The following is a 26694-nucleotide window of genomic DNA, read 5'->3' on the forward strand; positions in this document are numbered from 1 at the left end:
TCACCGTTTGCTCATTGGCCATCGCTTAGTATTACAGCCGGAAGGCCAACGCCGCACGACCTGGAGACTGCAACGCCGGGCGTCGAGGCTGTTGTTGCCGTGACTTGCGAGCACGCATGTTCAAGACCATATTGCGTAATTTTCTTATCAGCAATCAGTTCTGACAGAATTTTGTGCATTTTAAGACGAACATGGGTTAGCAATGTTAATGCAAATTAAGAACCCGATTTCATTTACAATCTGCGGTTAGGGAGAACTCAATATCTCTGAAGAACACAGAAAAACACGGAACTGGAGTCTATGTGACAATTATTGGACTAACTGCGGTGGTCAGAGATGTTGTTGCGTCAGTGAGGGTTCCTGTGCTGATCCGGGGCTAGCTGCGCGGGTCAGAAGGTTTCCCGTATCAGGGATGGGAACAATGTGACATGATATATCCTTCTAATGGCCTCCGGACCGACTAGGAGATCCCGCCCCGTGTCACCAGAATAATAGCCAGAAGACACTTTGCGATGGGACGGAATGGCCACTCAGCCTTTGACCGGAAACGGTCAAGGGATAAAGGTGTTCCCCTGGTGTCCTACTCAAGAGGCCCCTTGCCCGGAAGGGGTCTCATTATTATTGAGTAGATTGGGGGTCTCATTGTTGAAAAGGGTGGGTCGAAATAAGCTTAGAAACCGAGCAGGGTCATGCCATGTCTGCCTGAGAACGTTCATTTTTTAGAATGTATAATTGAAATAAAATAATGTGGTACGGGCCGCCCAAGGTCCGTGGGCCTTGGTTACTGAGGATTTATAATTGTTATGAGGAAATTAACGAATTTTACGCTAGACCATCCGTGCCCCGCGGTGTTCGACGCCGACCGACGATACCGAAAGAGCACCGGTGGGCGCCTGCAGCGGCGGCGGCGGGGCTCCGTTGGCCGTTGGTCATAAAATAAACACGGTTAATGTTGCAGTCATCGTTTTTACTTACACCTATTGGTTTGCCAAAATAAACCACCTCCTCCGCTCCAACTTTTAGCAAAAACTCCTTCGTTCACGCAATCACATCATTGAGGACCACGCTTTCCATTAAGTGCCGACCACCACCTCCCGTTATGCAACATGGACTGAGGAGCCTGTTTCGCCGACCAAGCGCCCCACTGTTAGAGAGCCCGACCAAGTGGCGAGACCAGGCGCCAGGAGCAGGACGATCCTGACGTGCAGGAGAGCTCTGCTCATTCCGCCGACCCTCCGTGTCCGCTGTGTTCGACGCCGGCCGACGACACCGAAGGAGCGCCGGTGAGCGCCGCCGCTGGCGGCGGCGGCGGCGGCGGGGCCTCGTTGGCCGGGTCTTAAGAGGCATAGCCGGCTTCGACGAGGACCCGGAGCGCTGCGGACCCAGGCGATGGCCCACCGGCCTATGGCACGGAACGGGACGCGTCTCTTGCACCCGCCCAGCCGGTCTATGCGTCGTGCGCGTGCCGGGACGCCGGGATATAGCATGAGACACAGGGACACATGCGTGTGAGGAAACGATAATGATAAGTAATGTCATGCAGCGTCAGTCGGACACCTCGTTTGGTGTCGGACGAGCACGTTGGTGACAGATGACAGATCACACCATCGTGTTGATTATGGTACCCAAATATGTTTGGATGCACTTTATGGCTTTGAACCCACTCAAATGTGTCTTATGTTTTACTTGAAACATAAACGATGTCCGTCTTTTGGTTTTAGCTCGGATCTTTGCACCGCGTTTCTACACACGCAAGACATTGAACTCAAAATTTCGCGCACATATTTGCACATCGCATTTCCAACTCTGTACACGCCGCGTGGTGCGATCGGCAGAAACCAAACCAACGCTCCCAAAGGCAACATGGCCTCCAATCAGATGAACGTGAGCGATCAACAAATCAGGTGGCCGCTAGACTTTGCCACCATTCCCCACCGAGGGCGTTTATGGGATGTCATAAAGGGCAGAACTCGAACTATCCCCCCAAAGACCCAGCCTGGCATGCCTCAGGCGCACGAAATATCGCGCGTGATCAAACATATTATCTGATGTTCTTGCTCGCCCATTTTTCAATACCTGGAACGTCTGTTCACAGGCAATAACAGGCATATGTAAATTGAAAAAGGCCGTGTCCTCTTTCACTTGAAAATGACAGCTTGCTAGATACCCAAGGCTGTGGCGGATCTGATATTTCTGACCCAAGAACTGTTCGAACTTTCGTCCTCATCTGGCGAGTTAGTATACACACAATCATGCATATACTTGGCGTGTACATACCAATACACCAGACGCGAACGAGTCTCAGCAATTGCTCCATCCTTGATATATACACACACACACACACATATATATATATATATATATATATATATATATATATATATGAACACGTATATATGTATATACACATACATATATCTCTATATCTCGGAGGTCAAACAAGGCAAATTGATGTCTTTGTTTAGAACTTCCAGTCGAGACCGACTTACAAAACGCATCTACTCGACGGGAACATTTCCTGACTGCGGTCAGCACGATCCCGCACCACGGATAGACCGGCTTTTGGTGAAATATTTATTATAACCATTCAACATTAATTAATCATCAGCCCACAGATCCTAGCGGGGGTTAGAACGCAACACAAATGGCCGGTCGGCCCGCCCCACCGCCGTCCGGCAGGCGGAACGGGCGGCGCCCCGCCGGCCGCTCCACACATACACCAACCGCATGCCGGCGGGCCGCACCCAACCCAACGTCCCCCCCCCCCCTCAACAGCAACCAGAAACGAGACGGAACGGGGAACGCAGAACAACCAATCGCGAGACTGTAGAGCGACCGCATCACACGGGCGAAATATCAAATCTTCACCATACAAATTTGCACTCACCATGATGGTAAAATAGGCACGCTTTGTCTGGTACTGTCCATTTACTTACAGGACCCGTGTCGATTTGTTCCTGCACCGGTGCCCGGCGGCTGGCTCGCCCCAGCACGCCGGCGACGCCTCCTAGAGCCGAAAAGCTTCGCCCACTTCGACCGCGATCGCCCCAGCACGCCACCGTTTCGCGACGTCGTTCAGCGCCGCACCTCCGTCGGAGAGGCCCAAACGCCCTACACACACACACACACACACGCACCAGAAAACCCCACCCCGCGATTGTCCCGGCTGCAGTTTGTCACCGTAGTTGAGACCATGAAGTGTCGCCCACACCGAAACGAACAGGACACGGAGCTGGCGCCCGACGCCGCGCCCCGCCCTGCTCCCAGTGAGCAGTTTGGGAGCGGCGTCGTGCCGACTTGTGAACACCGTGATCGCGTTGTCTTTATGCCGACCGCAGCAAACTGTTACGAGCGCCCCAATCGGCAAGGACGTGTGCGAAGGATTACAGCATAGCAGGTACTCGCGCCGATTAATTTGTATGGTCCGCACGCCTGACACACGCCAGCGCCAACACAAAAGCGACCCGAACAACAACCGCAAGTACTCTAAAAGCAGCAAAATCAAACTGAAGGGACCCTCTATCCAACTAGGTACAGTATGGCAGTGATTTACTCGGTGTTACGCAGGCGATACAACACGAAAGAAACCGTGTACTGTACACGCCCGCTCTGCACACGCCGCCAGCCAACCACAAACAAGAATAGCGCTGTCTGGTAACTAACTACCGGCGCGTACCGCCGCGGACGCTGTCACCTACACGCCGGTGTCCGCACTCAACCCGCCTGTCGTCGCTGCTGCAGGCTCTGCCTCGCGCTCGCCACCTGCCACGGGGGCGTTAGAAGGCGACTTAGCCGCTGGGTCGACTGCGGCAACGCCCTCCGTCTTAGCGGCAGCATCCAGGGCCTGTGGTTTCGACACTACCGGCGCCTCCCGCACATTGGCTTTGACGACAGCTGGGTCCTCCTGGACTTCGGGTTTGACGACCGCTGGCGGCACTTCTGGGGTTTCGTGTTTATCAACGGCTGGCGCTGCCGGGGCATCGGGTTTGACGATCGCTGGCGCCACCTGGGCCTCGGGTTTGACTATTGCTGTCGCTTCTTGAGCCTCAGGTTTGACAACCGCTGCCGCCGCCGGGGCGTCGGGTTTGACGACCGCTGGCGCCACCGAAGTCTCGGGTTTGACGACCGCTGGCACCGCCGGGGATTCGAATTTGACGACCGCTGGCGCCACCGAAGTCTCAGGTTTGACGACCGCTGGCGCCGCCGGGGCTCCGGGTTTGACTATCGCTGGCGCCGCCGAAGTCTCGGGTTTGACGACCGCTGGCCCCGTCGGGGCCTCGGATTTGACGACCGCTGGCGCCACCGGGGCCTCGGGTTTGAACATCGCTGACGCCATCGAAGTCTCGGGTTTGACGACCGCTGGCGCCGCCGGGGCCTCGGATTTGACGACCGCTGGCGCCGCCGGGGCCTCGGATTTGACGACTGCTGACGCCGCCGGGGCCTCGTGTTTGACGACCGCTGGCGCCGCCGGGCCCTCGGGTTTGACGACCGTTGGCGCTCGCGAGACCTCGAGCGGCTTGACCGCATCAGCCACCTCCGCCCCCTCAGAAGCGGTCGGCGCTTTGAGCGCACCGCCGGCCTTAGCGACGTCCGGGGCGGGGATACGGGGCGGCTCATTAGTAGCTGACGGCGTTACCGAGCTCGGTGGTTTGACGGCGTTCGATACGCCATCGGCCTTCGGCTGTTTGACATCGGGGGCTGCTGCGTCACGTGCCACTTTCTCGTCGCCGTATGACGCGGCGGCGGCGGGCCGACGACGCGGCCGCCGACGGCGCCGGCTCGCTCTTGCCCGTCTCGGCGGCCGGCCTGGCGTCGACCGGCGTCTGGCCGCGGTGCGGCTCGTCCGGCCGCGCGTCCGAGTCGTCCCGCTCGCGGCCCTTGTAGCGCTCCACCACCAGGTCGTCGCTGATCGTGCGCAGCTTGTCGGCGTTGGCGACCAGCTCGGCGGCTGCCTCCGCCGACCTGAGCCGCACGAAAGCCATGCCACGGCGGCCCTTCCAGGCGATGGTGGGCTCGATGGCGCCGGCCGCCTGCAGCGCGTCGCGCAGCTCGCGCACGCGCGTGCTGGCCGGCAGGCGGCCGACGAACACGGTGAGATCGGCCTCCTCGGCGGTGACGGCGCGCGGCCCGGGCCGGCGGCGGCCGGCGCTGTGCGAACGTTCGGGTCGGGGCGCCGGCGGCGCCGCCCGGTGTCGCTCGTAGCGCTCTAGCAGCACCGGCTCGTTCACCAACCGGAACTGGTCGCCCACGGCCAGCAGCTGATCGACGGCGTCGGCGGCGCGCAGGCGCAGCAGCGCCACGCCCTGGCGGCCCTTCCACGACAGGATGGTGGCCGGCGAGTCGGCCGCCACGATAGCCTCGCGAAGGTCGCGCGGCCGCGCGTCCGACGGGATGCGCCGCACCAGCACCGTCAGACCGTCGGCGTGGTCGATCGGCGGCCGGTCCCGGCGCGCGCGCGGCCGCCGGCCCGGCTCCTCGTCGGCCCGACTGGCGGCTGGAGTCGGCGCCGTCGTGCGGCGCGGCGCGCGGCACCGGCCGGCGCCGGCGGCGCGGCTCGCGGCGCGCCTCCTCCTCCGGCTCCTCCTGCGCGTCGCTGTTTGTTCCGTCGTTGGTGGCGCGCCGGCGGCGGCGGCCGGCCAGCGGGCGCCGCCGCCGCCGCTTCTCGCCGCCCTCGTCGTCCGCGTCGCTGTAGGGCAGGCCGGCGTCGCCGGCTCCCTGCTCCTCGCGGCGCCGCCGCGGCCCGCCCGGCTCGCCGCCAGAGCGCAGGCGGCGCGTCTTGCGGGCCGCCGCCTCCACCAGCTCGTCGTCGGTCGGCTCGCCCAGGGTCACGTCCTTCCCCGCACTGCAACCACAAGGACCGTCGCGTTACGACCGCTCACCAATAAGATCACAACGCGGTGCACTACACGCCGCACCATACGCCATGATGATCACGCCGACCACCGGGGATGCCGATCAGGGACCGCGCCGCCACCAGTCGTCCAGCCCCGCCCCCAGACCCGACGCTGACAGAGACCAGGAAGGACCGTGGGGTGAACAGCACGCGCTCTCCGCTCAAGACACCGTCGAACCCTTCAGTGACTGCATGCGGGGCCCGTTCCGGTAGCTCAGTTGGTTAGAGCGCCTGCCTTCCGATCCACCCACCCGCGGCGGAGTGGGCTCGGGTCGCTTTAGACGCTCGCTATCCGTCTCTTTGAGATGTATGGCCTGCGGCCGGTGGCAGCGGCCGCACTGGAGGTCAGTTGACGTCACAGGGCGGGGCGGACCGTGCCGAGCAGCGCGGCACGTTAAACTTCCGCCACCAAATTCTGCCGTTGCCCTGGCGTTGCACGATCAGATGGTAAGGTTCGGGGCTCATACAACAGACACCGCTTAGCATGAGCTCTAATCTCAGAAATCCATCCAAAAACGTTCAGATAAAATATAACAAATACGTCATCTGCCTCGGCTGCCTTGTACCCCCCCCCCCCCCAACCCGCCGCCCCACCCGGCGGAGTGTGGCCATCGGCACACACGCGTGGCCGCCGCCACCAAGCGGTACTCACGCCTGTTCCACCTCCCGCAGCGCCTTAAGTATGGGGATGGCCTTGAGCTTGCGCGGCGTCACCAGCTTCCAGATGATGCCGGACGGCTTGGCGTGCCGCTGGCTGACCTGGATGACCTGCGTCGGGGTCACGATCATGTCCACCGTCAGGTCGTGCGCGCCGAACAGCTCCGGAGGCAGGTAGTCGAACACCTGCGGCGGAGGGACAGCCGGGTCACTGGCCGGTCACGCCCGCGCGCACAGCGGCAGTCGCCCCCGTCGAGAGATGCGGTAGGCGCGCCGAGCCGGCCCGCTCTGCCTCGTGTGTTGTGCGACAGACGGCGGTACCCGGTCCGTGCCAGACACGACAAACGGGAGTACCTCGTGTGTGGTATAACCGGCGGACGTACCTTGTGTGCGGCACAAGTTACAGGCAGACGTACCTTGTGTGCGGCACAACAGGCGGACATACCTTGGGTGCGATACAACAGGCGTAAGTGCCTTGTGTGCGGTACAACAGGCGGACGTACCTTGTGTGCGGTACAACAGGCGGGCGCACCTTGTGTGCGGTACAACAGGCGGACGTACCTTGTGTGCAACACAACAGGCGTACGTGCCTTGCGTGCGGTATAACAGGCGGACGTCACAACAGGCGTAGGTACCTTGTGTGCGGTACAACAGGCGGACGTACCTTGTGTGCGGTACAACGGGCGGACGTACCTTGTGTGCGGCACAACAGGCGTAGGTACCTTGTGTGCGGTACAATAGGCGTACGTACCTTGTGTGCGGTACAACAGGCGGACGTACCTTGTGTGCGGTACAACAGGCGGGCGTACCTTGTGTGCGGTACAACAGGCGGACGCACCTGGTCGTCGTGGACGGTGGTGATGACGAGCGTCTCTTCCGACACGGCGCCGGCGCCGCGCGCCATGGCGTACTCCAGGTCAGCGTAGCCCTCGCCCTTGCCGATCCGGTACCCTGCGAGCGCGAGGTCAGAGGTCAAAGGCGGGGTCAGAGGCCAGGCGGCCGATCAAGACGCGGGCGGTGGGCGCGGCTTGCAGCGGGGACGAGGACGTGAAAGGTCACACAAACGGCAGGTGGCGCAGGTTGTTCTTCCCCCGCGGCGACAGCTGGTCCGTATCATGCGATATTGTGGTCTCAATGTAAACAGATCGAAATCCTGTGTTGACCGCTGCCCACTGTCCAAGGTACGGACCAGGTTCTGGGGAAGGGAGAAGGGAGCGAGGGAGAGAGGAAGGGAGAAAGAGAGAAAAGGGAAGAGGGAGAGGGGTGGGAAGAGAGGGAGGTCGTCGAGCGATTCATAGCGTTCCTGCTGACTTTCAAGTCCCAAATTGGGTCCAAGTAGAGACGACATGGCTACACCAGCGGCCAACAGGACGGGTCACCGTTAACGGGTCGAGCTCGATCATTTTCTATCGAGCGAACGTTACCGACAACAACAGAACATTGACACCAAAGCAGGCCACCGCGGGCGGCGAGTCCGATGGCTGCCACCGCTACAGGCGCTGTATGCGCCCCCGCTCTCTCTCTCTCCTCTCTCTCTCTCTCCTCTCTCCTCTCTCTCCTCTCTCCTTCTCTCTCTCCTCTCTCTCCTCCCATCTCCTCTCTCTCATCTCTCTCTCTCTCTCTCTCTCTCTCTCTCTCTCTCCCTTCCCTCCCTCCCTCCCTCCCTCCCTCCCTCCCTCCCTCCCTCCCTCCCTCCCTCCCTCCCTCCCTCCCTCCCCTCCCTCCCTCCCTCCCTCTCGCCTCTCTCGCCTCTCGCTCTCTCTCTCTCTCCTCTCTCCTCTCTCTCTCTCTCTCTCTCTCTCTCCTCTCTCCTCTCCTCTCTCTCCTCCCTCCCTCCCTCCATCCCTCCCTCCCTCCCTCCCTCCCCCCGCCCCCCCTCCCTCCTCCCTCTCGCTCTCTCGCTCTCTCGCTCTCTCGCTCTCGCTCTCTCGCTCCCTCTCCCCCGCTCCCTCTCTCTCGCTCTCGCTCGCTCTCTCACCGTCTTTGGAGACGGCCACCGAGCCGACCACGATCAGATCGACGGGCACAATGTTGTCGAGCCCGATGGGCGTGCTGAACTTGCGCACGCCCTCGGCGCGCGCCACGCGGTGCAGGTCCTCCTTAGCCGGGCTGGGCGGCAGCAGCCGGTTGAACAGGCCGTGCCGCAGCCGCGGCGTTGGCACCAGCACCGTCTTCTCCACCTGCCGCGTGGCGGCGCCGGCGGCAGCCGCGTCAGTGTCACCGAGTGTCAACAGTCTCCGACATCGTGAGGTTCGCCAGTCGATGTTGTCGTCAACATTCGTCAACATAACATCAACCATCAGGATGCCATCAGTCTGAGCGTTATCAGTGTGATTCTGCGTCGCCGGCCGAGCAGTTATCATTTATCAGCGTCACGCACCTTGAGGACTGTCAGTCATTATCGTCATTAATGTCGCCAGCCGTGGCAGCCATCAGTTATCAGGGTCGTCAGCAATAGGCCTACGCCACTGCTCCTCGGAGGCAGTAGTCATAACGAATCTAGGTGTCAGCGGCCATCAATCAACAGGTCCACCATCGCTCCACTTAGCACGGCACGTTCCGTCCTCATGGGACCTCACACAAAGCCTGCCAAAAATCAGGTGCGCACACGGCTACGCAGAGGCCACCTCTCACCTCCATGGCCAGGAAGCGGACCGTCTCCTGCGGCTTGTCCGGGTTCACCTTCACCACCTTCGCCTCCTTGAATTCGCTGAGGGCGGCCAGCGTGTGGGCGGCCGCCGGCGCGCCCTTGAAGTTCGGTATCCTGCCACAGCGCGGATGATGTCAGCAGCGGCGCGGCAGCCGCGCCCCGCCCGGGGAGCATGAGTCGAGGCGCCTCGGGCGACCCGATCCGACCACCTCCTGCGTCAGCGCGTCCGACAGGGGCCGCTCTGCTCGAGCTGCTTTCCTATCAGATACAGCGTCTCATCTCTGCAGGAGTCAAACGCCGTGATAATCCGCACCATACTCGCACTTGATCCGATAAAGAGCCACAATGCAATCAGGAATCACACACATTTCCTGCGAATCAAGCGTGGCTGAAATGACCTGCCTTCGGCGTCCTCTGAATTTTCATTCGGTTGGTATGTAAATTAGTTGAAGCAACGCTGGCGGACGACTTAAATTGGCTTAACCACTGCACCCTCGCAGTGCTGCAGTGGTCAAGCTCATTGCACCGGCACCCTTTACATGGAAGCAATCGTAATTATAATCACGTCAATTCCAATTCCCGTTCTTCACCATTTCGCTCGAATTGGGAAGAACCCAAATGAGTCCTGGTAATTTGCTTGAACGACCGGATAACTGAAATGTCAAGCTTGATTAGAATAACCAATCGGCTGCAAATAATTTTGAGACAGAATCGAATGGGATCCGTCAAGCCGAGCCAACCACAGGTTTGACTCGCACCATCAACTCTCCCAGTTCACGCATTATCTCAAAACCCGACACCACCGAAGCCGTGTCCGGGCGGTGACGTCACCACCACCACGTCATGGCGCGGGTGACGTCACGGCCGTCAGGTGGAGCGGAACCAATGGGGCCCGGGCGGGCCGGGAGCGACACCTGCTGGCGCCGCCCACCGCACGGGCCAGCGGGCTCGCCAAACACGACACCGGCCGGGCGGGCCAGCAGCTCCGGCAGCTCGTGTTCGCGCCCACACCAGCCGCGCCGCAGTCCGCTCCGCCGCTGCCGATCACAGCCTAGAGCACGGACCCGATCCGGCACGCCGATCACAGCACAGCGAGCCGTGCACAGATCAGCCCAGTGCAGCGGTAGAGATCAGCCCAGTGTAGCAGTAGAGATTAGCCCAGTGTAGCGGAGGAGATAAGCCCCGTGCAGCGGTAGAGATCGGCCCAGTGTAGTGATAGAGATCAGCCCAGTGTAGCAGTAGAGTTCGGCCCAATGTAACGGTAGAGATCAGCCCAGTGTAGTAGTAGATATCAGCCCAGTGTAGCGGTAGAAATCAGCCCAGTGCAGCGGCAGAGATCAGCCCAGTGTAGCGGTAGGGATCGGCCAGTGCAGCGGTAGAGATCAGCCCATCGTAGCGATAGAGATCAGCCCAGTGTAGCGGTAGAAACCAGCCCAGTGTAGGGGGCACATGACCTTCGGGAGAAGACATGGCCCACCTCCTCCATTCACCGGGCCGGAACAGCCACGCGGTCCGCCTATCACGCTAGTTCGGTGCAATGCCGCGTGCCGCATTCAGTTTCACATCAGATAGTCCCACAAGACGTAGCAGCTTGTGTTTCCCCGTCGCACTCCCAAAAGGCCCACAGCCCCTAGCCAGGGTCCCAACACTTCAGGCCCACAGTCCCTAGCCAGGGTCCCAACACTTCAGGCCCACAGCCCCTAGCCAGGGTCCAACACCTCAGACCCACAGCCCCTAGCCAGGGTCCAACACTTCAGGCCCACAGCCCCTAGCCAGGGTCCCAACACTTCAGGCCCACACCCCTAGCCAGGGTCCCAATACTTGACACCAGTTGACATCAGTCGTGAAGCAGTGGTGATATGCTTGGTTGCGTACGTAGCAGCAATGTATCATCTTTTACCACGTTCATTGCCACGAGTCATGACCAGTTGGTCATGGGATACGCTGCTGCAGCTCGGCTGTCGGAGCCCTTCCTCCGCGCTGCGAATGGCTCCTCCTGCCCGGCAGAGACCCGAGGCGAGGGCCTCAGGCCGCGGAGCTGGGTCGCAGCCGGTGCCGGCAGCTCCCCGAGCCTGGCAGGCCTGAGAGATCGGGCAGAGTCCCGAGGGGAGGGCCTCAGGCCGCGGAGCTGGGCCGCAGCCGGTGCCGGCAGCTCCCCGAGCCTGGAAGGCCTGAGAGATCGGGCAGAGTCCCGAGGCGAGGGCCTCAGGCCGCGGAGCTGGGTCGCAGCCGGTGCCGGCAGCTCCCCCGAGCCTGGCAGGCCTGAGAGATTCGGGCAGAGTCCCGAAGCGAGGCTCAGGCCGCGGAGCTGGGCCGCAGCCGGTGCCGGCAGCTCCCCGAGCCTGGCAGGCCATGAGAGATCGGGCAGAGTCCCGAGGCGAGGGCCTCAGGCCGCGGAGCTGGGGCCGCAGCCGGTGCCGGCAGCTCCCCGAGCCTGGCAGGCCTGAGAGATCGGGCAGAGTCCCGAGGCGAGGGCCTCAGGCCGCGGAGCTGGGCCGCAGCCGGTGCCGGCAGCTCCCCGAGCCTTGGCAGGCCTGAGAGATCGGGCAGAGTCCCGAGGCGAGGCCTCAGGCCGCGGAGCTGGGCCGCAGCCGGTGCCGGCAGCTCCCCGAGCCTGGCAGGCCTGAGAGATCGGGCAGAGTCCCGAGGCGAGGCCTCAGGCCGCGGAGCTGGGCCGCAGCCGGTGCCGGCAGCTCCCCGAGCCTGGCAGGCCTGAGAGATCGGGCAGAGTCCCGAGGCGAGGGCCTCAGGCCGCTGAGCTGGGCCGCAGCCGGTACCGGCAGCTCCTCGAAACCTTACAGGCCTGACAAGACCCGACCTCTGGCCCCGGCGCAGCCAGCGCGCCCACTGGAGCGGCCGCCGCTCACCGCTCGCCACCCCTCCCAAGGCTATCCGGGACTGGGCGGACCGTGACGAGGTGCGACACGGCATCGCAGGCGGGGGCGGACAGCAGCCAGGTCGCCTCCGCAGCCCTTTGACGCCGCATGCCAGGGATGACGTTAGCGTCTCGGAAACATGATGACGGCTCCAGATGACGTTTAGCATTCCCGTACCACACATCCAGGATGCGATTTGACATTCGGCATACGATTCAAACTACTGTACATCTGACACAAGTATACGGTCACATAAACGTGAGGCATTCAAGAGCGTGGACGTGACGGGAAGAAAAAAATTTCCCGTTCAATACGCTGGAACCAGGACGGTCGCTCCAGACGTGGCCAATATTCTAGAGCCATGAACGCATCTTGATGTACACTTAACTGATGTGTTTGGCGTGATTTATCGATATGCGTGTATTAAGTGTCGCACAGGCTTATGCAATGCGATAAATCGCACCTATATGCCGAACAGGATTAATTGTTTATTCCTGAAAAAGCCACGCATACAACAATAAACAGCCGGGCGGGCCTGTTGGCACGGGCTCCACGTGCGCCCCATCGACTACCGGTCTATTCATAGCCGGCATCCGGCGGCGCGCGGCCGCGTTCGTCCGGAACACGTGCGCACCTCGCGCCCCGCTGACGGCCGCGCGACGGACGGCGGCGACGACGGCAGCGCTCGTGCGACGTCCTCCACCTGCGGCCGGCGGGCAGCTGCAGGCCCGACGGCCGGTCGCACGCCGGGGCCCATCGCCGTGCCGCGCCCGACCGAACGGCCGCCACCCGCCGAACGGCACGGCGCAGCGCTGGATCTCGCCGCCGCCCACCCGACCGCGCCGGACGGGCCGAGCGCCGGCGGAACAGGAACAACGCAAACGAGCTCCGAATGGCGGCTTTTTAGAAGGGAAGCGGAACACGCACCGCCGCTTTTGAGGACGTCAGCGACTGTGGCACTCTTATTCGATCCCAGGGGCCATGGCGCAACCGAGGTTCGAGCCCAGGCCCCGGCACCACCATATGTGAGGCGACGGCGACCCACTAGGTTACTACACTCACACCTGACGGGCCCAAACCGGCTGGACACAAACCCAGATATCAAAACTGTCATTGGCCAGAGACATGCGCGGTGCGCGCCATGCGTAGATCAACGCACCACGCATATGCACAATGTTTCATGCTCCAAACCTACTCTATCGACCCAACCTGGGCCTATGCTTCCCTCATCGGCCATACCGATGACCAATGAAGAACTGACGGGCGTGGTAACTGATACCCATTCAAACCCCAGAGGAGGTGGAGGGGGGGGGGGGCGGAGGTTAAAGGTCATTGTACGAACTCCACAGAACTTATATCAAATTTCTGCAAAGTCGCCTGATATGTGGTGTAAATTTCTTAGCTCAGGCCGCAGGGAGGGGTAGGAGGAAGCACCCCTATGGATTCCTACTTTACTACGCACGGGGGTCTGCAGCGAAATGGTCATGACCTGGATCTTGCCCATTTTGGCCTCCAGCGCGCGTTAACGGCGAATTGGGTAGCAGTTCAAAATACATTGGCAGCGCATCAGTGAGAGCGCCAGTTTAATGTATCGCTCAATGACTGGACGTCCGCTATATCGATATACAACTGTTTCTGACACCCTGTGGCAGGACAGGCCAGCCGTACGTTGTCATCGCCTTGCCAATACGACCCTCCCAGCCGGCGGTAAGGTCACGTGGTTACGTCTGCACCCGGCACTACATGGCCCGAGGATATAAACAGGCAAAGGCATTAGGGCGGTGTTCTGGGGTGGCCGTGCCAGGTGCGGCGGGCAGCGCTGCTTCAGATATGCATGTTTGAACCGAGCGGGCATTGTGGACCTAAGCCCGGGATGATGGTTTACCAATGCAGCTAGTTGGGACGATTTTATGAAAGTAAGGAAATGCAGTGTATGCATTTTTTGATCAATATGCGTGCTTTCCAAACGTCAAAGGTAAGCCATTTAGATCAGGCACAATAGAAGTGTTATTTATATTTTTGTGACCAACACAACCCAGGCGTCAAATAAATTTGAACTATGCAACCACAACGGTTCAATGACAGACATGATGGCACAAATTATGACCAGCATAAGATAAAAGATCAAAGCAGTCTGAACCAGCCTGGCACGATCCGACGAGTCTTGAAAATATGCCATTCGAATGCTCACATTAATTTGATTTAGCAGTTCTGTGCAGTTTTCAAAGCCAAAAATTGCATGACTCTTACACTGCTCACTGTAATATTTACCACATGTGTGCACACAAGCTGTTGGATTTTAAAAATTGTCATGTTGCAATGAAATGATTCAAACAACCATTTTCAATTAATTTGTTTCTCTACCACTATAGAAGGCAAATGGAACTTTTCGTATTTTCCATTGAAGGACCACATTTCAGACCACACTGTTTCTCCCTTAATCTGGATTTCTTCACGGAATTCCACCTTTCAATCTAAATGCATGTGACTCATTGCATGATTTATTTACATGGGTCATTTCATGTCAAAGCATGGATGCTGCCACAACCAAGCAAGGGAAATCATTTTTACTGTGACTTGCTGGCAGAAAATAATTTGTCATCACCACTGTTGGTATGTGCATCAAATTAACATACAAATATAATTGATATTGTGAGGCCATGTCTAGTCAAAACACCTTGCAGTGTCAATTGTTGCCAAAATACTTATCAGAAAACCAGAGATGACTTCTCCTCCCATCGGTCAGAATCGGGCAATCAGCATCAAACTGGACGGCAGTCAAGTCACTATCCAGGCAGCTCCAAATGTCAGTTTGAAAGCAAAGGGCAACAGACTAATGGTCAATAAAATGTATGCATGGAGGCGGGCAAACAGCCTGAAGTCTGGTAGCATGGATTTACATTAACACCCTGACAATCCTAGTAGGCAAATTTTGGAACACTCCTCACAATGCTATGTAATGGCATGAACCTGTAAGCCCACCACCAGCAACAATTCTAAAACTGGCCTCCTTGAAAGGAAAAGAACATGTTTCCACACACTCAAACAAGTATGCTGGCAAATCACTTGAGAACACACACTGAATTTCATGCAGGGGATAGCACATGCCACATAACAAAAGTTATGCATGCATCAATATTACCTCTGGCTACTTTCTCACACAAAACCAGTTAGCAAATGTCATCACACAGTGAAAATTGTCATTGACACAAACCTTGCTGAACACTCACCTATTGTGAACAGGTCTTGGAAATTCAGCCAGGTCATTATGTTCTAAGTGGTCCCAAACCTTGCGCCGAAAGTCATTCTTAGTCACCAAGGCCCCTGAGGCCATCACTGAAAAAAACAAAACAAACTGTGTTACAGGATACAGTTGGAATAATATTCCCCAAAAGCAAGCATACAATTCTGAGTATGTCAGGCTAATTTTTAACCCCCAAACAGCTGCACCTACAACACTTTTTCCTGCCTATATGCTGCAGCAATGCTACAGACTGGTATACTGTAATTCCTATAAACACATAACTACTACAAATATGCAACAAACAACAAAATTGCTACATGCAAATCATCTTGACACATGATGCTTACACAACAAGATCAAACAAAATAATAGCATCCACTGACATGGGTTATGTTTGAGGCAATTCATATGACTCATTTTGTTTTATTACCCATCATTGTACAGACAGCAAGCTCTGAGACAATTACGCACACTTGGACATATTTTTAGCTAATGATAATACATTGACATCTGAATGGTAAAACACAATGAAATTCACTCAAGAAATAACTTTCCTGTTTTGACTTTGCCACTTAGACATCCTAAACTCTTCAAACTGATTTGTTGTTACCTGTCTGCAATGCCAAAAAATATCCCACCCCATTTAGCATCGTTCCCAGAGCATAACCTTTCCTTCATCACGCTGTGGTGTAAAGGTGAACTATGGGCAAAATCAAAATGAACAAACACCTCCTAAAACTAGCCTTCTTCAGATGATTATAACAAAACAAGATTTGAGGCACTTGATGTGAAGAAAACAAAACTTTTGATACCTGAGAGTGCCTGAAATGTAAAGATTTGGTTTTAACAAGACATACAATGGGAGGCAATCCCCCTGATGAAAGTGCCACAAAAGTAGAAGCACTGCATCAGCCATTAGGATTAAATGATTTATTCAACACCCAACCATTTAGCATTGATTTTTCTGCAATTGATTGCTGTGGGGGTCAACAAGCTCTTTCCTGAGAATCAGGCTAAAAAACCAGACATTTCAGCTCATCTTATGGTTGTAAGGCAAATACCCTCCAAACTGAGCTAGAATGCCCTCTTGGCAGCACATGCCCTACTTCCTATTTGATGTCAAACAGAAAGGCCTTCCATCCTGCTATTTTGACATTATGAGTTCACAGTTCTTACAATGAGTTCTTAACATTTAATCTACCATGAGGTACCAGTCAAATAACATTATGATGCTAAATAAGAATTAACCTGAATGCCATCATTCTAAATACCATTTAGCATTACATGATATAACCAGCACCCCCAGGTATATTGAAGGTTCTTAGCCTGAGATAAGAAATTCAATCATATTTCCTACTCCTGACTCATTCTATGTTTTAAACCTCTGGGCCTAGGTTTTGAATTCATGCTTTGCCTGGTGAGATAACAGCCTGTGGTGTCACACAGATAACCTGCATTATATGTGGTGTGAAAGAACATCTCTACATCCAGAGATGGGCAAGATGCAGAATCTGCTGATCCATCATATGGACACATGCAGCTCACAGAAGTCATGCACTTAAATATTATATTTTTACATTTTTGCTCAGCATCTGATAAGTTACATGGTAAAAACATCATTGTTGATCACATTATCCACAAAACTATCCACTTGCCAGACATAAAAAGCCATCAGCAGCATGTTGACCATTGCTGCATAAATGCCCAGAATTACCATGCTTAACATAGTTACCATACCATTCTACATATCTCTTAGCCATGTAAAGAAATGGTTGAATGGGTAACATCACAAGTGAGTCAGGTAGTGATGTCATGTGTCAAAAGGGCTCACTATACATAATAAACAAGGAGTAAATTGACTTCTACTTGCCAATAAAAAGGCATTGATATGATTTGCATAGTCTAGAATGGATGAGACATATCTTGTTCTCAACAATGCATTAGCATGCAGTGATCCCAATCCAGGCCAATGGCAAGATCAAGTATTGCTGATACCTTCATACAACTGAAAGGCTCTATGACATTCATTGCACACACCATGAAGTTGTCATAAATTGGGTGGCTTCAGCATGAGTTATAACACACAACATTTATATCACTGGATAATAACTATGCTACTTACAAAGTGAATGTTGTAGTGATTAACCAGCATGCAGCATGGGGAAAAATACACACTGTCATGCTCCCAAGATTAAGCCTGCCCACCAGTTTCCAGAATTGCAACTTTCCCACAACAGACACAATAGCTTGTGTTCAAACATCCAGCCATTCAAATCAAAACACTCCTAGAATCTGGAAAATAGCCCCCTTTGCATGGCCAGGTTGCAAAAGACCTGTTACTTTGGATGTATCACCAAAGCAGCCACAGCACAGAAACAATTTTAGTATACAAGATGCCATTAACCTGAGTAGCCAGCATTCTGTGCATGGTTCCTGGGAACTAAATTGCAAAGAAACCCACTGATCAGACCTTCTGTTGCTAAGGTTAATACATGCTAAGATAACCTAAGCAAACCCTGTTGTTTGTGGAACTATTTGTAGCATGCTAACAAAAAGCTACATCCAAACACTTGGACAACAAATAAATACAGGCTTATACAATCTCCAATTAACTCTGAAGAATGAGAGCACCAACATTCAACAAATATACGATTAGCAGTATGCAGATTGCCCCTGCCAACATTTCGATGGAATTCCGAAGGGAGGCAAATACCTAATATGTCTTGAAGCTCAGAATCTTGACCACACGACACTAGTCGCACGCTGTCAGATAGGATATATCTGTAAAATTATTGTCTGATGGCACACAGGTCAACAGCACTTCCGCGGTACTCCGGTGCTCAATCGACGCCGCAGCGATCTAAGGCAGGGCATTTACTTTGTTTGCGCTATAATTGTCGGAAAGCATGCGTCCTAATGCTGGACAAAACTTAGGCGTACACTTTCTGGCAGCTATCATATTTCTTTCATTTTAGTTATTATTCAATAATATTTGATCATTAATAAAATATCTGTGGCTGCTGTCAGATACAAACTGTATTCCAAGGTGTGATAAATGTATTTTGATTTGTCTAAATTATACATTAAGCAATATGTTAGACATGCCGCGATCAAGTAGTGTAGTGTGAGCCGAACCAATGTTAAAAAGTTATAAAACTGGAATTAGATATAAAAACTTGAAAAAATCTCGAGCAGTTACTAATTCAATATTTTCACGAAATTACACCTCATTGAAGTTCCAAATATGTTCATACGTATTTTGTCCTTTACTAGTTATGCCGGTTGCTGCAAATCCTGGCGCACTTGCACTATGAAGACTTCAGTTAAACGCGATACTGATGTTCAGCTAGGTGCGCGACTGCTGATTGGCTGCGGGTGCCGGCCGAAGTATCAACTGGCTGAGGAAGAGCGAGGCGCCTGCAAGGTAGATGGGCTTGCCATGTTATAGCCAAGTCTGATTGATAGGTGATGCCAAGAACCTGAAATTACATGTGCTCACAGAATACGTATTTCAGGAAAACACATTCTGTAATTCCATTGGAAATGTGGTAATAATGTTGGTGTGTACTGTTGGTTTTTGCATGCGATACTGTGTTACCTTACATTGTTACAACCAAAAAAATGCAGCAGATACAAATGATAACAGTTAGTAATGCCAATGCCAATCTGAGTCCTGGCTGCATGCTTTGCCATGTAGGTATTGGGAATTGTGCTCTCACCCATGTAATAACGTTGCAATTTGACAAGACTTTTGTGCCAATGATTTGGTTGACCAGTTTGTTTTCAGATTATTTGATCTCACACAGGCCTGACTGTTCGTGGAGCCAGGACATTATCTGCTGACTCATCATCAAGGTTACAACATGAGTGGAGGAGTTTATGGAGGAGGTTTGTACATGCAACTACACATAGACTATCCATACACCATGCCACTCATAACCACTCATTTTTTAGTCCCTCTGCTCCTAATGTTGCCCTGGTTATGCTGGGCAAGAATCTCATCTCTCCCTGGTTGCATTGTTAAAACATCAAATATTTTAGCATGGCTACAAACCAAACCTGTGCATAACATTAGACTGTTCAAAATTTATCTTCCCTTGCTACACTTTGGATATGCTCCATAAATAACATAACATGTGCATGGCCCCTATGCAACATCACATATTATCCTCTGCTGAGACTGGGCAAGCAAAATGGGCAAGACCGACGCAAGAATGCTGAGCAAAATGACCCCAGTAATCAGCACATCCTGAAACCCTAATTATCATCATCATCCTATGCCAGGGTCCAAATCAGATCAGGAATGCTGCCATGAGAGAAGGTAATGCCAGCTCTGGACATCAAAGGGGAAATTTCAAAGGCTTGCTATGTAGGTGGCAATCTGTGGCACCACAGATATGCCTGAATAATAATGGTCTTTAATTCCATTTATGGACATTGGAGGAATCAGCTGATTCAACACCAAGTGGACATTTGGCTTGCAGGAATAGTGCACTTGAATGGTGCACTTGGTGTACATGAATATTGTCTTATGAATAGTTGTTCACAAGCTGTGTGGCTAAATACATAATCATCAATCACACCATCCACAATAAGTCCAGACCTGCCTATTTCCTCAACATACAGAACATCCATGGTTGCAGGCATTGGTATGTCAACACAACTGCCCTGTAAACAAAAGACTTATTTGACTGCCACCTGAGAAGGAAATATGCTTGGGCAAAGATGTCGTAGATAAGGAATGGGTTTACCCCAAGGCAGGTAATGGTCTTCCTTTTGCCAATGCAGAATGGATATCAAAAGGATCTGGCAGTATAATGAGAAGTTTCTCCTTTGCAGATGAAAAGGACACAAATGCAGCATGCTGCAGTCAATACCATTGTCTCCAACTTGGAAGTCCTGCTGCTCTGAGAACATGCAGATTGAACACAGAAGTACTGGTATCATCACCAGCCATCAGTATCCACATTCACTGGGTGTAACTATCCACCCCCAGTGCCAACATTAACATCCATTTTCTGTCCTGCAGATGAGGTGGGGGCACTGGTGTTTGACCTGGGTCACTACTCGCTGCGCGCGGGGTACGCCGGTGAGGAGGCGCCCAAGTCGGAAATCCCGGCCACAGTTGGTGTGCTAGATGAAGCGGCAACTGGTGCAGCACTCGATGTCGCCATGGAGGTGGACGGCGCAGGCGGCAAGGATGCCGCCGCCCACCGCAAGTACTACATCGACACCAACGCGCTGCACGTGCCCAAAAAAGGTCAGCTGGCAGTGACTAACAGTGTGTAGAGTTTGTTGGCTGTATGCAGCCATTTGTCTCATTTTGTGGCCACCAGATGTCTTGTAGCTGAAGAGTGGGCCGATTATTAGCAGAAAAAAGTGAGAGGGTCTGGAACACCTCCCAGGAAATTGTTTGCTCAGCATTTCTGTGGTTATTTTTGGCATACAATTACATCACCTGAATGTATACATTCACCAAATATCATAAAGACCCTGACACTTTTTACATCAATCTAACGTTTTTGGGACACATGCCTGACCAGAGAAGTGATGTCGTCACAGATGACGGTATTCTGAAGTGAATTCGCAGTCATGGCTGTGAGTGTCGGCCGTTTGTTTCAGACGTGGAGGCGGTGAGCTATATGAAGGATGGCATGATCGACGACTGGGACCTGTTCGAGAAGGTCCTCAGCTACACCTACTCACAGTGCATCAAGTCTGACTCAGAGCTGCACCCGGTGCTCATGTCTGAGGCGCCCGTGAGTAGCCGCTGTCTGCGTGGGGCGTCCGCCGCGCGGCCACGCCCGCGGCGGCCACTGCCGACATGGCCAACCCGCTCTGGTGGCGCTGCCCGCTGTCCAGCCAGGTGCGGCCACTAGGGCAGCGCCATGGCCGGGCTTTTGCTTTGCGCCTGCTTTTGGAGGCACATTCCGCTCAGCTGTTAATGCTGGTGCTCAACCCGTGTTATAGTACTCAAGCTGGGTGGGTGGGACAAGGAGGTGCTGGAGGCGAAGCTTGAATGTCCTGGTGATTTGCTGTGCGGGTAGTAATGACTTCAGTTGAGCTCTTGTGTGACGATGCAGGGCCTTGAGATGAAAGCTGCGCGAAGGCGGCGGGGTAAACCAGTCTGCTATGAGGTCAGCTCCTTCAGCATGTCATGGTCGGCCATTCGTGGGATCACCATAACCTACACCTAACCCTTCCAATGATCGGAGACTCCGCTATCGACACTGCAAGCCCAGACACTGTTTCCGTACAACTGACATACGTGCACCCCCTGAAGCGTAGCCGCCGTAACGGAAACGCCTTCCCCGACAGCGGGACCACTGTAACAGACGCTTGGCCATTCCCGACAGTTGGACCACTGTCTGACACCCGTACATCACCGACAATGGAACCACTGTAGCCGACACCGGCTCAAATCCGACATTGGGGTACTAGCCGACACCCGCCCATCCCCAATAGTGGGACCGCTGCAACCAATGCCCTCATCCTCGGCACCGTAACCATGGTAACCGCTCGTCACTCACGCCGACAGTGGAACCACCGGGGGCGGCGCGAGAAGCTGACCGAGCTAATGTTCGAGAAGTACAACGTGCCGGCCTTCTTCCTGGTCAAGAACGCCGTGCTGGCGGCCTTCGCCAACGGCCGCTCGACCGCGCTGGTGCTGGACAGCGGTGCGACGCACACCTCGGCGGTGCCCGTCCACGACGGCTACGTGCTCACGCAAGGCATCGTCAAGAGCCCGCTCGGCGGCGACTTCATCACGGCCCAGTGCCGCCAGTTCTTTAGCCAGAACGAGGTGGAGGTGGTGCCGCCGTACATGATCGCGTCCAAGGAGCCCGTCAAGGACTACGAGAAGGCCAAGTGGACGCGGCGGGCTAACCTGCCCGAGGTCACCAAGTCGTGGCACGACTACATGGTCAACGTAGGTGGTGCGGGCAGTGCCGGTCGGTGGTATCAATACAGTTTGGCTTTTCGTTGGGCTTGTGATGTGTGGTTCAGTGACTCCTGAAATGTTTCTGGTGGCTTTTGGTTTCATTTCTGAGCCACTTTATTTTGGACTTCTGTATTGAATTTGTGTGTGGTTTGTTGCGTCATGTTCATTGTGTCGTATTGGAGGACGAGTGTAAGAACCCTTTGTCTATCATTTCCAGGAGGTTGTCCAAGACTTTCAGGCGACCATTCTGCAGTGTGTCGACGACTACAGCGAGGAAGCTATCTCTCAGATGCCCGCCGTCCCTTACGAATTCCCGAACGGCTACCACCAGGTACATATGACAGTGTTGTGAGGCGCCACGCGCCACGCGGCGAGCGGTTCGCGAGCGTATCTGCGAGTCGAGAGGTGGTCAGAATGTGGACGGGGAGGGTGTGCTTAGTCTCGTGCCTGGTGATGATCGCAGTGCATTGTTTGCCTGTATTTCCTGCTGCCCCTGCCCGTTTATGATGTGGTGATCTGCACGTCATTCTGGCTGCGCTGTGGTCGGCTAACACGGCACGCTCTGTTTAACATTCCAAGTTTTTGAGCAGTTACTGGGCACTTTAGTGGTCAGCAAACGTCTCTTGGTTGGGCATTGGCTAATTGCACAGAAAGTAAAGTTGTGCCATCTTCTTACTTACACCGGTCCTTTTGCCGAGCATTTACGTTCCGCGGCGCAGTGTTTTGGCTTCGCCATGAACGCAATTAAAGGCTGCTTCCATTGTCATGTGCAGGCTCACTGCTGACTTATGTCGGCCCGCTTCTGACTCCTGCTTACCCCGCCTGATGCGATCGGCGTCCTTCTGACCTCCACCGGCCCTCTCCGCACCCGCTGTCACCGCGCTGCTGCCCTCAGTAGCCTCTCCTGAGTTATGTTGGCCCACTCCTGACCCTCACCAACCAACTCATGTCCTCTGCCAGGCCGCTCCTGGCCTCCGCCTTCGCTCCTGATCCCTGCCAGGTCGCTTCTGACCCCCTGTTGTAAGCTTCTGACCCCTGCTGGGCCGCCCCGAACCCCTGCCGGCCCGCCCCTGACCCCTGTCAGACTTCCTGACTCCTGCTAGTGTGCCTATGACCGCTACCGGCCCCGTGACCCCTGTCGCCCCTGACCCCTGCCTACCTGCCCCTGACCCCTGCCGGTGCGCCCTCAGGATTTCGGCTCGGAGCGCTTTAAGATCCCCGAGTGCCTGTTCGACCCTAGCAACATCAAGGGCGTGGGCTCTACCATGCTAGGCATGGGCAACGTGGCGCACAACTCGGTCAGCATGTGCGACGTGGACCTGCGGCCGGTGAGTGAGGTGCCGCCGCGCACCCCGGCCGCCCCTGTCAGGCCGTCTCCGTCTGCCTGGCCAGCGACGGCTCGAGGCGGCCGACCAGGAGCGGGGTGCGGGCTGCTCGGTGGTTTCGCCGGCCGCCGCAATCTGTGATCCCGAGCTGTGATATTAAAACGGGGAGCGCTGTTTAGAATCGGTGCTCGTGCTTGTTCACCGTTCGGGAATGGTTTGACCACACAACTGCGTGTTTGCATAATATGTAGAATGACATCAACGTGTCTCTATCTCCTAGAGATGGTCGGTGTTCGGTGTTTTCGAGAAAGTTGGTTGGTCGTCACGGAGCACGCACGACGACTTGAGCTCTTACCACTGTGAGCCCACCCAAGGCATGCGGCGTGTCTGTGACGTGAGTTCCGTGGGGTAGTGCCATAGCCGAGTGTGTCGAAGCTGACCTGACCTGACCTGCGCCTGCCTCCCGCAGAACCTGTACGGCAACGTGGTGGTGACGGGCGGCAACACGCTGCTGCAGGGCGTGCCGGAGCGGCTGAATCGCGACCTCTCGCGCAAAACGCCGCCTGTGAGTGTGACTGCCGCGCACGACAGCTATGTGGCCGGACCTTTAGTTGTAATGTTTGATACTCTGCGGCACAAGTGGTCGTGCAAGGTGATGTTCGTTGTCTACGCGCCTCAAAGCACGGGTCGTCTCCACCATGATGCCGTCTGCCAGGACAGAACTGACCGTGTCGTATCGGCCATACCGCTGCCGTGGCCGGCGTGACCTGCCGCCGGGGTGCCGTCCCCACCTACCCCCCCCCCCCCCCCCCCGCCTGTGACCGGCGTGACCTGATCGCCGGGGTGCCGTCCCCACCTACCCTCCCCCCCCGTCTGTGACCGGCGTGACCTGGTCGCCGGGGTGCCGTCCCCACCTACCCCCCCCCCGCTGCTGTGACCAGCGTGACCTGGCCGCCGGGGGCGCCGTCCCCGCCTAACCCCGCCCCCCGCTGCTGTGGCCGGCATGACCTGGCCACCGGGGGCACCGTTCCCGCCTAACCCCGCGCCCGCTGCTGTGGCCGGCGTGACCTGGCCGCCGGGGTGCCGTCCCCGCCTAACCCCGCCCCCGCTGCTGTGGCCGGCGTGACCTGGCCGCCGGGGTGCCGTCCCCACCTAACCCTGCCCCCCTTCCGCCGCTGTGACCGGCGTGACCTGGTCGCCGGGGTGCCGTCCCCACCTACCCCCCCCCCCGCTGCTGTGACCAGCGTGACCTGGCCGCCGGGGACACCATCCCCACCTAGCCCCGCCCCCGCTGCCGTGGCCGGCATGACCTGGCCGTCGCGGATGCCGTCCCCGCCTAACCCCTCCCCTGCCGCTGTCTCCGGCAGAACATGCGTCTGAAGCTGATCAGCGCCCAGGGCAGCTCGGAGCGACGCTTCGGCGCCTGGATCGGCGGCTCCATCCTGGGCTCGCTCGGCTCCTTTCAGCAGATGTGGATCTCCAAGCAGGAGTACGAGGAGGGCGGTCGCAGCCAGGTGGACCGCAAGTGTCCCTGAGTAACGCCGTGTATGGCGTTGTCGGACTGGGCCTGATTGGTTTGGATCGGCTCGGAGCCGATCAGATCAGATCCGGCGAACTGGATAGACCCGGATCGAACCGTCGATATGAGCGGAGTGAGTGCGTCAGCGGAGACAAGACGGACAATTGGACGCTTGAAATCCGGTCTCTTTGTATTTTTTTCCAGCTCTCATTGTATGTGTGTATGTGTGCAGTGAGGTTGAAGGAGGTATGTGGTGATGAGTACATGCTCTTCCTGAGGGGAACTCGAACTCTAGTGGTGCCCATTTTCCGAGACTGGACATAGTTGTAACTGACAAACCTCGCGTGTGCGCGCGCATGGCGCGGTCGGCGCATGGTCCCAACCGTTGTAAGATGTCGTATTTTGTCATATTCATCGACGTTTCGTCATAAAAGCTTCATCATATTCGTGTATTTGACTCGTGTAAATGTCAATTACGAGAAATTTGAGGCAAGACGATGTATTGTTTTCGCACCGCAATTACCGTCCAGCCGCGGGCAGATGGCGCCACCTGTCAGCCGCCGGTGCGAGATTGCCGGCACATCGCTGGTCCACTGGTGGGAGGGTCGGACGCTGGGACTGGCACCCGACGGCACTAACTCCGACGGCACAGTCACCGACGGCACTGTTACGGACGGCAGTGTCACCGACAACACTGCCACCGACAACGCTGCCACCGATAACACTACCACCGACGGCACTCACCGACAGCTCTGCCACCGACGGCTGCCACCGACGGCACTGTCGCCCGCTAACACTGCCATCAACGGCACTGGCACCAACGGCGTTACCATTGGCGGCACTGTCACCGACATCAGTCACCGACAGCACTGTTGCCGACAACACTCACGGACGGCATTTACACTAACGGCGCTACCGCCGACACCACTGTCACCGACATGACAGTCACCGACAGCACTGACACACAACACTCACCAACAGCATTACCACCGACGGCACTCTCACCAACAGCTTCGTCACTCACGGCACTGCCACCGACAGCACCGTCACCGACATGTGATGATGTCAGCGCCCGCCGGCTGGGTGGCGGGAGGGGTCGACGCTGCTCCGGCGCCCGGCCAGCGTCAGTGACGTAGGCGGCTGGGGTGTGGCGACGGTCGGCGCAGGCCTGCGATGTCACCCATCCTCACGTCACGTCACGTGCCGGGATGGTGACGCGGGTGCAGATAACGGAGGCAGTTGCCTCGCCCTTAGAATCCATTAGCTGACTAATGGATGACGACGCGGCTGAAGCTGGATGGCAAGAGATTAACGGACATGTTTCTCATTTGTACGGGGTTTTAATAGAGATAGTAGCGTTGGATCCACTGAGGGCTGTCCACGGTCATGACGTTGTGATGGTACGACACGCTCAGGTGTAGAGCGCATGATTTTAATCGATGCCCAGGTATACCAGATATGTGACGTCACCAGCGGTGACTTTGCCAGCGACCAATAGTACAGCCGCCGCCGCTAGTCGGTGTTTTGGTTAGATATGACCTTATCTCCAAAGTGAATGAACGAAGCCAAATCTCCTCTTTCTCAAGTGAA

General features: G+C 55.8%; 2 protein-coding genes across 7 annotated transcripts; one reads left to right on the plus strand and one right to left on the minus strand.

Annotated features, from left to right (window-relative positions):
• Window positions 1-3714: 3714 nt before the first annotated feature.
• On the minus strand, window positions 3715-18161 carry LOC119089980 (methenyltetrahydrofolate synthase domain-containing protein). Its single transcript, XM_037212780.1, has 10 exons — window positions 18034-18161; window positions 15307-15412; window positions 9185-9314; window positions 8529-8730; window positions 7389-7501; window positions 6546-6736; window positions 5667-5842; window positions 5301-5494; window positions 4854-5030; window positions 3715-3804 (listed from the first exon to the last, which is right to left on the minus strand). Exons 2-10 carry the CDS (start codon window positions 15408-15410, stop codon window positions 3715-3717), a joined length of 1377 nt encoding a protein of 458 aa, XP_037068675.1. The 5' UTR covers window positions 15411-15412; window positions 18034-18161.
• A 494-nt stretch (window positions 18162-18655) lies between these two features.
• On the plus strand, window positions 18656-25548 carry Bap55 (Brahma associated protein 55kD). 6 transcript variants are annotated; one of them, XM_037212132.1, is made up of 9 exons: window positions 18656-18744; window positions 19097-19208; window positions 20350-20580; window positions 20943-21079; window positions 21859-22248; window positions 22478-22591; window positions 23451-23588; window positions 24055-24150; window positions 24953-25548. In XM_037212132.1, the coding sequence occupies exons 2-9, from the start codon at window positions 19184-19186 to the stop codon at window positions 25118-25120; spliced, it is 1299 nt and encodes a 432-aa protein (XP_037068027.1). In that variant the 5' UTR covers window positions 18656-18744; window positions 19097-19183; the 3' UTR covers window positions 25121-25548. The 6 variants fall into 6 exon arrangements, with proteins under 6 accessions (XP_037068027.1, XP_037068032.1, XP_037068029.1 ...); XM_037212137.1 differs by having other exon boundaries at window positions 19127-19208; XM_037212134.1 differs by having other exon boundaries at window positions 18738-18785; window positions 19108-19208.
• The last annotated feature ends 1146 nt before the right edge of the window (window positions 25549-26694 follow it).

This window comes from Pollicipes pollicipes, unplaced genomic scaffold, assembly GCF_011947565.3.
Source record: "Pollicipes pollicipes isolate AB1234 unplaced genomic scaffold, Ppol_2.1 Scaffold_3087;HRSCAF=3621_pilon_pilon_pilon, whole genome shotgun sequence".
Classification (NCBI taxonomy): Eukaryota; Metazoa; Arthropoda; class Thecostraca; order Pollicipedomorpha; family Pollicipedidae; genus Pollicipes; species Pollicipes pollicipes.